The sequence below is a fragment of the Stylophora pistillata genome, chromosome 11, assembly GCF_964205215.1.
Source record: "Stylophora pistillata chromosome 11, jaStyPist1.2, whole genome shotgun sequence".
NCBI classification, from domain to species: Eukaryota; Metazoa; Cnidaria; class Anthozoa; order Scleractinia; family Pocilloporidae; genus Stylophora; species Stylophora pistillata.
Genome location: NC_142529.1, coordinates 19,643,779 through 19,656,806, shown reverse-complemented (window position 1 = coordinate 19,656,806; position 13,028 = coordinate 19,643,779). Strand labels below are relative to the sequence as shown.

General features: G+C 37.5%; 1 protein-coding gene and 1 long non-coding RNA gene across 7 annotated transcripts in view; one reads left to right on the top strand and one right to left on the bottom strand.

The window, feature by feature from the left end:
* Window positions 1-2,374: 2,374 nt before the first annotated feature.
* Window positions 2,375-4,171, bottom strand: LOC148720495 (uncharacterized). Of its 2 annotated transcripts, none has more exons than XR_015993161.1 (3): window positions 3,865-4,171; window positions 3,514-3,674; window positions 2,375-2,597 (listed from the first exon to the last, which is right to left on the bottom strand). It is a non-coding gene; the product is annotated as an uncharacterized LOC148720495 (long non-coding RNA). The 2 variants fall into 2 exon arrangements; XR_015993160.1 differs by having other exon boundaries at window positions 3,591-3,674.
* A 115-nt stretch (window positions 4,172-4,286) lies between these two features.
* LOC111345793 (uncharacterized) overlaps window positions 4,287-13,028 on the top strand; it is a 37,932-nt gene continuing 29,190 nt past the window's right edge. For 4 of the 5 annotated variants that reach the window (XM_088738400.1, XM_088738397.1, XM_088738398.1 and 1 more), the window contains exons 1-5: window positions 4,287-4,434; window positions 6,553-6,749; window positions 8,422-8,665; window positions 10,070-10,205; window positions 11,227-11,281. In XM_088738400.1, the coding sequence (XP_088594526.1) occupies window positions 8,430-8,665; window positions 10,070-10,205; window positions 11,227-11,281 (427 nt within the window). In that variant the 5' untranslated portion in view covers window positions 4,287-4,434; window positions 6,553-6,749; window positions 8,422-8,429. Of the gene's footprint in view, window positions 4,435-6,552; window positions 6,750-8,421; window positions 8,666-9,387; window positions 9,470-10,069; window positions 10,206-11,226; window positions 11,282-13,028 lie in introns of those variants that run through there. The other variant, XM_088738399.1, reaches the window with a different exon arrangement.

Here is a 13,028-nt window from a genome sequence, read left to right as displayed (position 1 = left end):
CCTCAGTCCTTACTGCAAGGTTATAGTCTGAGTTTTTTCCGCGGAGATTTAAGGCTTGTGCCTTTTACGCTTAAGCCATAAACTCGTCTACAACTTACAACAAGGACCTCGACTTGGTTAGTATGAGGTATTAAAGACGACATAAGGAAATATGACTCTACTTGAAGCAATCAAAGTTCTTTTTTTTTTTGGAAATGACCTTCGTTTTTCTTTTATGTTTTTCTCACGGGTATTTATAAGTTGCATTTCGCTACTTTTACAATCCCACGATTCAACTGTAATACCTGAGAGTGGCGAGGGAGCGGGAAAGCAGAGGAGTAATGTGTCTTGTATGTGTTACATAAGATCTGTATCTTTGAAGGCTTTGTGCTGTCCCTGTGTGGTATACAACTCTACATCAACTCAGCCTTAATTTTCTAAGGGTAAGAGCCACGCTTGTTTAAAAGTGCTGCCATTCAGCTAAAACAGAAATAAAATATATTTATGAAATTAAATCAAGAAACGTAGTTAAATTCTATTTTGACACTTTGTCAATCGCGTGACTGGATCTGTGGCACAACTCGTTCATCGCGTGACTTATTCGACTGCGTTTCTCAGTCTATCGCGTGACATTCTTCAACTTTTGATTCATTCCTTCCATAATGACAATGGGATCCAGACAGGAAACGCATGGCTAAATCATGGGGCGGATCCAGGGGTAGTTCGGGTGCTTCGGTCGAACCCCCCTAAGTTTTCCTTCAAAATGCTGGAAATCATGCTCCCGAAGACCTAATTTTCAAAAACCCACGGGGGAGGATGCCCTCGGACAGTTCTTCGAACCCTCCTTGACTAAATCCTAGGCTCCGGTTGTTCGACGGATGGATAACGCTATACACTGGATAAAATCTCTATCTGGTGGATAGCGCAGTACATTTTGTAGACACTTATCCGTTGGATCTTTGAGCAGAGATCCAAGTTGTCTGCGCATGTTCAGTAAATTTGTGTGAAGCGAATAACCGCTGCTACGCACCGGTTAAGGTTTCCCGCGAAAGAAGTGCAGGAGGAAAATGCGTCGGAAAAGAATAGTGGAACGAGCTCTTGAGACAACTTTTCTTGTCGTTTTTCCCTCTTTAACTTAGACTCGGAAGCGTCCTAGTCTTAATATGGTTGTGTGGTGTGCGAAAGGAAGTCACAATCGATTGATTTTCCAAAAGCAAAAAGGTACACAATCGAGTTCAATTCGAGTCCTCTTTAACATTTATTGGTGCGATCGATGTAGATGATCTTTTTTGTGAATGATACAAGAGGCCTGTCGAAGAGCGCAGACGTATTGGAAAGTAATTTAATCGTGTCATTGCTATCTCAACAAATCGAGTACATTTGTAGTACTTACTTTCCTTTGAGTGTTTTAGAGCTTTAACTTCCAGTGCAATTCAATGTATTTGCAATTTCAGCAAAAAACAACAGTTCACAGAAGTTTAGGTTTTGGTTGAAAAGTTTTTTTCATGAATCACAACCGGCGGGAACGATCATTACTGAAACACAAAATGTCATTGTCGCGTTAAAAGTAAGATAATATTAGCACTAGAGGTATGGTCGTCATAACTTGGTGGAAATGGTAGAATAATAAGGGATTTTATCAGAGAGAAGAAAGTTCTTTTCAATCATCAGTCTTGAAAATATCATCACATATGGTTTATGACGTGAAAGAATTTTACCAAAATCTGATCACTTTATTTTGGTCAAACTACCCCTAACCCTCAACGGATGAAAATTGCACCATAACTAGAGCTGTGTGAACAAAAAAAGAAAGACCAGCCTGTTGCTAAATGTGAATTAAACCAAATAACTTATTGAGCTTCCAGTTGTAATAATAATAGTGAAATGAATCCATTACTTTCCCAATAAAAATTATATTTGACTTCATCTATCCTTCTTACTGCCCAAAAACATCAGATACACACTTAGCAACCTTACTTTTCAACCTATTAAATTACAAGAGTTATCTGAAAATTTGATGGGAACCTGTACAGCTGATAGTATCAGTGAGGACAAAAACCAAATTATTTCCCAAGGCTTGTATCCCTTGGGAATAAGACTGAAGGAAGTCAGATCAAAATGACGAGGAGAGTTTTGTTGACCTCTTTAAGAAAATGGGTGATTTACACCTATTAGATTTTGGAGAAATAAGACTGAAGACAAAAGGAGACATTTACAGACATTTGCCAGGAGGTTTGGCTGTGTCAATTTTACAGGAGACAAATCATGTATGAATCACTCAAGAAATTTATTAACTCTAATCCTGGAAGCTCTTAAGAAAATATGACTGATCCTCTAATCCTGGAAGCTCTTAAGAAATATGACTGATCCCTCCTCACATTCATTTTCAGTGAAATCTGGACAACACTTCTGAAAACTTTATTGGTAATTTTACCTTTATAAATAGAGTAGACATAACTCCCATATAGCATATTAGTCTAGCCAAGTTGTGTACAGAGAACAAAAGACTGATAATTTAAACAAGAAGTAAGCTTCTCAGAATAATGACAAACCCTAGAATAACAGCTAGCCACAGTAAATCTGTCTATAGTACCAATTATTGGGTCACTTCACATTACCTTAAACAGAAGAGAATACAACAGTTAATTTCCATCATCAATCTCACGAAGTAACTTCAACATCACAACACATACAGCAAAGTGAAATATAACTAAAATGGCTTGAAATTCATAGTGCACTTCGACTAAAAATTTATTTCACAACGCAAAGCATTCTACTGAAATGAACAGGACAGAATACAGCTGACGCCACTCGTTTCGAAAAACACATGAACATGAAGAAAACGGCACCAGTTTTACTCAAGAGACAAAGCCCACGCATTTTTTTGAGGTAAATGCACTAGTTAGACCGAAAGCTAGATAGATAAACAAATAACTGACAATAATGAGGGATTTGGGGGCCAATCGATAAATAAGTTTTACCGAAGTTTTTCCTCTAGTTAGTTTTTCCTCTGGTTAGCTTCCCTTAACCACCTCCTGGTTAGCTCAATGGATAGAGCACTGAACTGATGTGCGGGAGGTCAAGGGTTTGAGCCCCGGCCGGACCAACACTCAAGGTCTTAAAATAATTGAGAAGAATGTGCTGCCTTTCTATAACATCAAGAAATGGTTCAGATATTCTTGTCTTTTCGGACAGGGATGAATAAATGGAGGTCCTGTCTCCTGCAGTGTTAGGGGTAGGAGACATTAATTTCTCACGCAAGAGATTACTGTGTGATGGATGTCCTCCCCTGGGGTGGGATGGGTGGGTCGTTGTCTTGCGTTTCATACATGAGCCTCTGGCTCGGGCAATATGGGTAACCATGCCCCACGTAAAAACATTAAACTTTGATTACTATTACTATTACTATTAGTACATGAAGCTAGAAAAGGCGATATTAAAAATTACCACAAAAACACAGTAAAAAAAAATAAGCCAAAACCGTAGTTGTTTGAAGTAAGACCATAACCGTTGTTAAGACACATGCATACCTACCATGTACAACAGACTTGGAGAGCAAAAAGGCCAAAGACGGTTTTGGGTCATGACTTAAAAAATTCACCAAAACCTACCGAAAAATAATTCGCCGAGGGTTGTAGTAAGAGCAACTTAATCCTGAAGCTGGAAAATTTTTTAAAGCCTTGTGTCCTATATGACTGTAAAGAGAACGAAAAGACGATGTTATTTAAAGTGATTTGACAGTTGGGGAAACGCAATTTTACTTAACGCAATTTCACTTCGAAGTTGAAGTAAAATAAGATCAAAATCTAAATTTTGATCTCACGATCGTCTCCACATACAAATTTGTGATTCACAAAAATAAAACATCAACATTTTAAGACTAACCTTCAAGGTTTGTTGTCTCGTGTGCACATTTTGATCTTCAGTAAATCAAATCTCAAACTTCAAGTTTTCGGGGGCTTTTTTCGCGTTTTGTTCGCACTTTGATCATTAAAGTATCCTCAACCAAAGGGCCAACAAACACCATGAGCATCAACAGAGTTAGAAATGTTGGTGAACTTGTCATACTCCTTAATCCATCTCCAAAAAAACAATACAAAAAGGTGTCGATCGTCCAGTTGAATCCTCGCAGAAACGCGTCGAAAACTTTATAAATGAATGGCTCCGAACTGAGAGGCATTTTGTCTGCGCATGCGCTAGTGGTTTGTTCGGTTTGTTCGCTCATTGATCTGGGCCCAGGCCTTTTTGTACCCGCTAAATGCACAATGAACATGCGCATTGAGTCAGCAACAGTCTCGTGACCTTGCCGGACTAAATGTAATTGTTTATAAGCAAGGTGCCGACAGAAAACGATATGCTTACACCTTTTTGTCCTTGCAATGCCATGAAAAACATTTTGAGGTTTTCTTCAGAACGAAGCAATGCCATCATGTGTAATCCTCTTTATGATCCAAGGTAAGAGTTAACTACGTGTAGCTAAATAGATCAGTCGAGATCAAGATGTCGAAGTTTGAAAATGAATATTTCCTGCAGTTCACGTGGTTTCTTAACTTAATTCTCGTCACACAGTTAACCGCAGTCGTCTGATGCTAATGTTTATGTCATTTTTCATATATTTTTGCATTCTTATTTTATATTTTTGATGTTCACATCAGTTTTCTTGTCATCACTCGCAAATAAACTAAAGTGAACAACACGAGGTCGCTTTATCATGGCAGACGAGTCTGCAAAATAAAATAACTGAGAATTTCAACATACTAAATTGTGCCTTACGGTGAAACCGAAGGTTCACGGCTTGGCACAGTTTGCCTGCTCAAAGTAGCAACCGGTTAACAGTTAAATTTCGTGTCCAAAGTTGAATTTTTGATCTATACCGTTTGCAGACTTTTGTAGGCGTTAGTTGCTAGTTCTAACATAATTACCGTATTTACTCGAATAAGCGCCGCGGCGCTCATTTAATTTTTCGCGCCACAAGTGCGGCGCTCATTTAAAAATTGTACCAGACAAATTTACTTTTTCTATATTTTTATCCAACGGTACACTTTCTATCCGTCAATGTTCCTATGGACTGATGCTAAACGGATAGTAAATATAGAATTACGAGAGAAATTCATATGGTGAAAAAACCCCGAGCGTTTCATGACAACCCTAGCAGAGAAATACAGTCACTTTGAACTAAAGAACATCACATTTGAAGAATAGAAATTGCTGATGCTGTGTTAAAATTGTTTTATAGTGTTTTTCCTCGTTATACTGAATTCCTCGAATAAGCGCCGCATTGGGGGTGCGGCGCTTATTTGAGGGCAGCGCTTATTAACTTTTTTGTCCCAGATGCGGCGCTTATTTGAGGGCGGCGCTTATTCGAGGGCGGCACTTAATCGAGGGCAGCGCTTATTCGGGTAAATATGGTATGCCAATTTCATATTTCTGCACGCTAATTACAATAGTTGTCTAACACCTTCTTCAAGGAAAAATAAATAAATTTACTAGTAAATCACGGTTCGGTTGCCTTGCCCCTAAGTCTTAGTCATTTTCTGCATGACTTGGTCTTTGAATCTTAAAGGCTATTTGTGAATCCTTAGTGAGTGGCGCGACCAAAAGTTAAATATTTAAATTATATACATCGCTTGCAGATTTACAAAGGTTTCATTTACTAGTGCATGTAATAGAGAAGCCTCTACTGTACTCTGTTCTGTTGTAAAGCTCGAAGGAAGCAACCAGAGCACAAATCAGCTTGAAGTCATCAGGCCTTTTAAGTAGCCCAGAGTTTAATGAGTTTCTTTGGATAAAAATGTCTTTTTTTTAAATTTGATTCTGGATCAATGGTTGATGAAGCATATTTTAGATATTTTTCTGGGAAAATTGTTATGGGACTGTAGGGTAAGATTTCAGCACACCCTATGCTTTGTTATGCATACATTTCTTGGATAAGGAGAACACTAACAAAAACAAGAGATTGCCTTTGGGACTACGGCTTTGTACTATGATAGTATAAAGCTGTGCCAAAATCTTACCAATAACTTTTAACGTCTATAGCTACAATCAGGCATATTTGCGTCAGTTCTTCCCTAGAAAAACCCGACATTCCATGATTGCATGAAACTGAAACCCATCTGATTCTTCTATGCATGTTTAAGTGGTCTTGATTAGTTGCATCTCTAGGGATAAAAAAATTGTTGCTGGAATCATGGATTGTTACATAGCGGTTAAGGTGGTGTCTGTCTCAGCTTGATTTAAGTAATTAATTTTTAAAGAGAAGAATTGTGTATCTATAAGTGCATTTCCACAACAAGTAAAGTCAAGTCTGAGTGAATAGTTTGGAGGGTTTAAAAATGATTGGCATAGTTCCTACAGAATAACAACAGGAAGTTCTCCTTCATGGGAATTTTTTCTTAATGATACTTAGCAATCAATTCAAAAAGGAAAGGGGATAAGTTTCCATTAACTCACTGCAGAAGGCCAAGCCTGAAGCAATATCAAGCTTATCAACTCAGTTGATAAAACCAAATTATCTTATTATTAAATAAGTGGTCAGCTGAAGCTTAATTTTGCTTAATACTCTCTTTTTCACAGGTCAAACAGTGCTGTAATAATTTTGTGTAGGATTGATTGAAAATACATGTTTCAACACCTGAGAATAAGAAAGTGCTTGGATTTTGCTTCAATCAATGATCAGTGTCTGGATTTGGTGGGCAACTCCTCTAGCTTAACATAGTTTGTTCTAAAGGTGCAGCACAGGCCTAGCTCTTTTCACATAAAAGCATTTGAAGGTGAGAGAGATAATGTGGAACTCTCTTTTGGCTCATTTTTTGTTTTTAATCTTCTTCCTTTTGTCAGTGCTCACAGATACGTTGTGCATGTATATGATATAGTCTAGAATTAACCATGGTAAAAGTGATGCTAGACTTGTTTGAGTTGCATTTCATCCTTTGTGATATATGACTATTATAGTGATTCTGAAACAAAGAAAAATACATAAAATACAAACCTATTTAAAGGAGCCTAAACTCTCAACATTCTGAATCCCATTTCTACAATACATACTGTGCAAATTTGTAATACCATAGTTACCTTAGGTATGGAAGTGGTCATGAGGGCAACAGTCCTAGAAGACTGAGCTTTTCTTTCGATGACAAGTGATCAAACAATTTAAAGCTCAGTGTCAGATTGTTCAAAGCTGGGTTGAGGTGGTGAAATGTGAGATACATGTACCAAAACCCTCCAATTGGTGCACAATAATGAGCAAATTTGTAGGGTGACAGGTTGTGAGTTTGATGGGAAACAAGTTGCTCAAAGTAGACCCACGATTTACTTTTCACAACAACTTTTTTCAACCCACAACAAAATTTAATGTTTTTGTTGTGCGATAAGTTGATTTGGCAAGGTGAAAAACATGAAACATTCCCAGGTGGAAATCTTATTAAGATTTCAGTAAGAATCTTAGTAAGTTTCTTTAAAAGATCTTTGTTCTATCTTAAGGTTCTTACAAGAACCTTACAAGATCTTGTAGGATTCTCATGCAACTTAGATTCTTATAAGAATCTTACAAGATTCATGTAAAACCTGTTTCCCTTTAAACATAGTGATTTCACATGCTCTTTAACTCTCTGAATTAAGGAAGTAAATCAATAGGTGAAATGTTTTGGAAAATGTGGGAATTTTCACTCAGTCTTTGCAAGATTCATACTAAGCTCACATGAAAACATTTTGCATTCAAAATTTTTCATGTCAATTTTCATGTGAAAAATATCATTCCAAAGAAGTATGAAAAGGAGACAAAAATTCACTAAACCAAAGGAATGTCTGATTAGAAAATACTTATTGCTACTAGCTACTACTCTGTTTGAGTACTTCTAAATAAGATGTAGTGGGGATAGTCCCTTTTCCAGTTTACATTCTGAAAAAAAAAACGCAAGAAAAGAAAAGCCAATTCCATAGTGATTAGCTTTCATATTATTTGACCCAAAACTTGCTGTGAAACAGTGTTGCACCACAAGTTGAGGATTTTTGTATGCCATATTTTGCCACCTCTGGATAACCCAGGATAAGTGTGAAATCTGATTACTTTGAAAGCTTAAAGGAAAATTAAAAATAATTCTTTTCTCTAGAATCTGATTTTTGGCTGCTGTTAAAAGAAAAGTGAAAATTATCTCACAAAGGCTTTTGTGTAAAGGAATAAAGAAATGCAGATTAAGATTTAATCTTGGGTTATTGTTATAAAAAATTGGCCTTTGAACAACGGGGCCCAGATGTTAAAGACCATTCAAGACTAGAAGATGTTTTTCTTATTGATGGTGGGCAAAATTTGCTTTATTAAGGAGAGGTAAGAGAATTTTTAAACTACTGTGTCTTTGGAAACCATGTCCAATGAAGTACTCATTATGAACAGTGCTTAAAGAAGTTATACTGAGAGTTCAGCTAAGTATGCAATATTTATTTCAGGAAAACTGATGGAAAACTCAACTGGTGCAGGCCTTTTCACCAGACGTGTTGTGTTGCTGAAGGACAGTGATTGCGTTAGGCTTGATGGCAAAATATTAATGCCAACGACCATAGACATGGCAAAAATTAAAAAGCCAAGCACTGGACAGTACAACAAAAATGTACAATTTTCAAAAAGTATGTCAGAAGAATTGGTGAGGCAAACACTTCAGGATGCATTTCCTTTGTTTAACTTAACTGGAAGGTAATAGTCTTTATTTAATATATAGTTATTAATTCTGTTGTTGTTTTAGCAGGGCTTGCACTGGTAACAGCTCAATGTGGTAGTATTAGTAGTAGAAGGATAGTAGTAGAGTTACATTATTGATATATATGTCAGAAACACCTATTTTAGCAACAATATGTATATAGGATTTGGATTTTGATAAGGTTTTATCAACAAAAAATAGTAGTAGTTGTATCATAAATGACAACTTTTACTTTTCATGATGGAAATCACACATCTTACACATAAATTAATTGGGGCCCCATAAAAAGTCATTTATATTGTTATACAGTGCCTTGAAAAGGCAGTCTCAATCCCAAAGTTGCAGACTACCAGTATCAATTCTAGAAAACAAAATTAATTTGGGAATTCACATGATACTTGTATAAAAATTGTAGAGCCTCCATTTAGTTTATAGATTTATAAGTGTCTACCAAGATATCTGAATTCATCATTAATAAGCATGGAGGTGGCTTATATTGTTGAGGACAACTCTTCAATTTGATTCATTATAATTTTTTTGATTATATATACATAATAATTGATTACTTTTTGAAATTGAGAGCAAACAATCTAATTTGAATTCAGTTTTAGTTTCAATTTATTCAGTACATGGTCATTTGATATCAATATATACCGTAAAAGCCCGCGGATAAGCCATACCTGCAGATAAGCCGCACCCCGAACTTAGCAACTCAAATTTTGGAAATGTTTTTTGATAGAAATCAAAAGAAATCCAAAGTCGAGTCCAGAGAAGTCTTCTTCATCCGCTGTTCATTGAACGTAAACTCATCATTAACATTGCAATGGAAAATACTTTAGAGTGTTACCCACAATTTTAGTACTTTAATATCATGGACGTCGTTTCTACCAACTTTGACATAAGATTGGTCTTTTTCTGGTATTTGTTGACAGCAATTTCTTCATTCAACACAGTTTTTCCGTAGATTTTTGCATTACAACAAGAACTTGAGCAGAACATTAGAAGCTTAGTAACCAGGCATTAGATCGAACACAAAAATGGACATTCACATTTCAAATGTTCCCGCAGATAAGCCGCACCCCCAATTCCTGCCGACGATTTTTGGATAAAAGTGCGGCTTATCCGTGGGATCTTTTGGTAAATACTTGTGTACCTACAGGTGCTGGATGTTTTCTTTGAGATGGGACACTAGATTTGATTGAGATTAGGGAACATCTGGATTTTAGTTGTGGCAACAAATTTGCTGGGACAACAAGTCTAAAAGTTAGATGACTGTTAAAAAAATTAATTTACGAATTAAGTTATGATCTTTACAGTAGAACATTTATTTGAATCTGTTATTGTAGGAGAAACTAGACCATTGCTACTAAATGTATATGAATTTTTTGATATATGGTTAGGTTTTATTGCGCATCCTATGGCCATAAAAGTACAGCTTTTAATTTGCATGGAAACCCTGGTGTTTGGGGTGGAAATATGATTAACAAAACAGTGAGGGGTAACTCAGTCCTTTACATTCTGTTGGAGGATGATCAGGTATGTCTGTGTCACCTTACACTCTGCGTTATGCTTGCAGTTTATATGAAATCCATAGATTAAGGAGGCTTGAAAAAGTTTTTATGGTGGAGAAATTGGATTCAAATTAATGAATCCCATGCAATCTTTCCCACAAAATTGTGTGGCAAGAGTTGTAAACAGATATGGCAGCTGTATTTAAGGATAGAGAATGTGACAGAGTTTTAGAAATTCCAAAAAAAAAATCTGAGGTCACTTGGTGACCTGATTTTTGAGATATATTTCAAAAGCTGAGTTCTAGAGGATCTTTGAGCACTGCTTTACTATTGCCATGGCAATAGGCCTGACCAACACCTTTAAAAATTTGCCCAAGCAAAACATTGTCCTGATGACAAGATTGACAGCCCTAATATATAACTATCATTGGGCACTTAAGCTTGCCATTAATTGTGGAAAACCCTTGCAACCTTTTTAGGCTTAACTACAAAATGCATTGCCATACAAAAAGATGCCGTTTTTATTTGCTCATTTAATCACTTAAGCTGAATTTGAACCCTGCTGGTTCACAGATACTGGTTGATAGAGGGGTGATTTTAAAAAACTTAATCCCATGAACTTAAATTCTCTTTTTGATTCTTCTGAAATCTACTGAAATCATGTAGCTTTAAAAAGAAAATCCTGAAAGGAAGTTAAGAATATTGGTGCCTAAAGTATCCTTCAATTCATGGCATTGCTCTTTTAGACCATAGTATTCTTAAAATATGCTCATTAATTAGGATATATGTTAAAGCATCATTCTTGTGTGATTTAATTTGCTCACATCAACTTACCACACTATATTTTATAATGCACATTATTTTACAACCTTGTAAGTAGCTTTACTGGTTATAGGCTTTTTGTGCAGATATGCAATAATTTTCTCTACTGATTTTTCATTTTGTCAGAATTCACAAGGAAAATCTATTTTATTCTATTTTACTGACTTAAAGATAAAAAAAGCAGCAGAAACGTATTATTTGTTTTCTTTTTACATTTATTCCAGATGCCACAAGAATCACCACATGTAACCAATGGGACTGCACCCAGCTCAGCACCAGGTAGGAAATTTGTGTTGTACATAATTTTATCCTCAATACTGAGCTATGAACTCGGCAATTTTTCTTACCCATGTTTTTTTATTTAGTGGGGGTGCCAAACTTGAACCAACCTACCTTGAGTGATTTAAGTGCAACAGTGATGGTTCAGAATAATGTGTGTTGGCAATCCCTCATAACGAGTAAGATGTCCACTTGGCAGTGATTAAATTGAATTAAATTAAATTAAATTAGTTTACATGAGTTCACTGGTGACTATACAGTCCGATTCGGGAAGAGCAAATTCTCTGACAGACTGGACATCTGAAATCAGTGGAGGTTGGAACTACACTGGCATTTTGGTGTCTCTCTTTTCTCGCCAAGCGGAGACTCTCACAGTGCTCCCTCCTCCGTTGCTCACTATGCGCCACACCAGTGTGGATAGCACTTCTCCAGCTAGGCCGGTCATTGGCCAATTGCTCCCAGTTCTTGGGGTTGATACCGCACTGCTCCAGGTTGTGTTTAAGGCTATCCTTAAAGCGTTTTCGTTGCCCCCCCTGGTTACGTCTTCCATTGGACAGTTCACCATACAGAATCTTCTTTGGGAGTCTGGATGAAGGCATACGGACAAGGTGACCAGCCCAGCGAAGTTGGTTCTTGATAATATAGGACTCAATACTTGTGACATTAGCCTCTTCCAAAACACTGCTGTTTGTTCGTCTGTCTTGCCACTTGATGTTGAGGATACGGCGAAGGCAACGCTGATGATACCTCTCAAGACTTTTGAGATGATGGGTATAGGTTGTCCAAGCTTCTGAGCCATACAGCAGGGTTGGCAATATTACGGCTTTGTAAAACTTTATTTTGGTGTTGGTGTAGAGGTTTCTATTATTAAAAACCCTGTCTCTGAGGCTACCGAAGGCAGCACTAGCTGATTTTAGACGAACTTGGGTTTCAACATCCAAATCTGCCTTGCATGACAGGCAACTACCAAGATACGAGAAATGATCAACAGAGCTAAGGCGTGTGTCTCCAACTGTGATCTCTGGTTGTTTTTGCTCAAGTGTGTGATCAGGTGATGGTTGGAAAAGAACTTGTGTGTTCCGAGCATTAAGTGTGAGGCCAAGTGCATCATAGGCATAACTGAAGGCATCCACAGCTACTTGAAGGTCTTCCTCTGTGTGGGTCACTAGGGCGTTGTCGTCAGCATATTGGAGCTCGAGTACAGCCATGTGAGTGGTTAATGTCTTAGCCTTCAGTTGCCGTAAGTTGAACAGCTTGCCATCCATCCTAAACTGCATATCTATACCACGAGGTAATTTCTCCGACACCAGGTGTAGCACGGCGGAGATGAAAATCGAGAAGAGTGTTGGGGCTATGACACAGCCCTGCTTGACACCAGTCTTCACTACAAAACTTTCGGTAGACTCACCATCAATAAGTATTGATGCAGACATGTTGTCATGCAGCAGACGGATCATTCTGATGTATTTCTCTGGGCATCCAATTTTAGAGAGCACTTTCCACAGTGTTGGCCGATGTACGGAGTCAAATGCCTTAGTCAGATCAATGAAAACCATATAAAGGTCTTTATGCTGTTCCCTGCACTTTTCCTGAATCTATCGTGCCAAGAAAATCATGTCCACAGTCCCACGTGCTGGTCTGAAACCACATTGAGACTCTGGAAGGACCTCCTCGGCAATGGGGAAGAGGCGGCATGCAAGGATGCGAGCAAAGATCTTCCCAGCAATGGAAAGCAGGGATATACCTC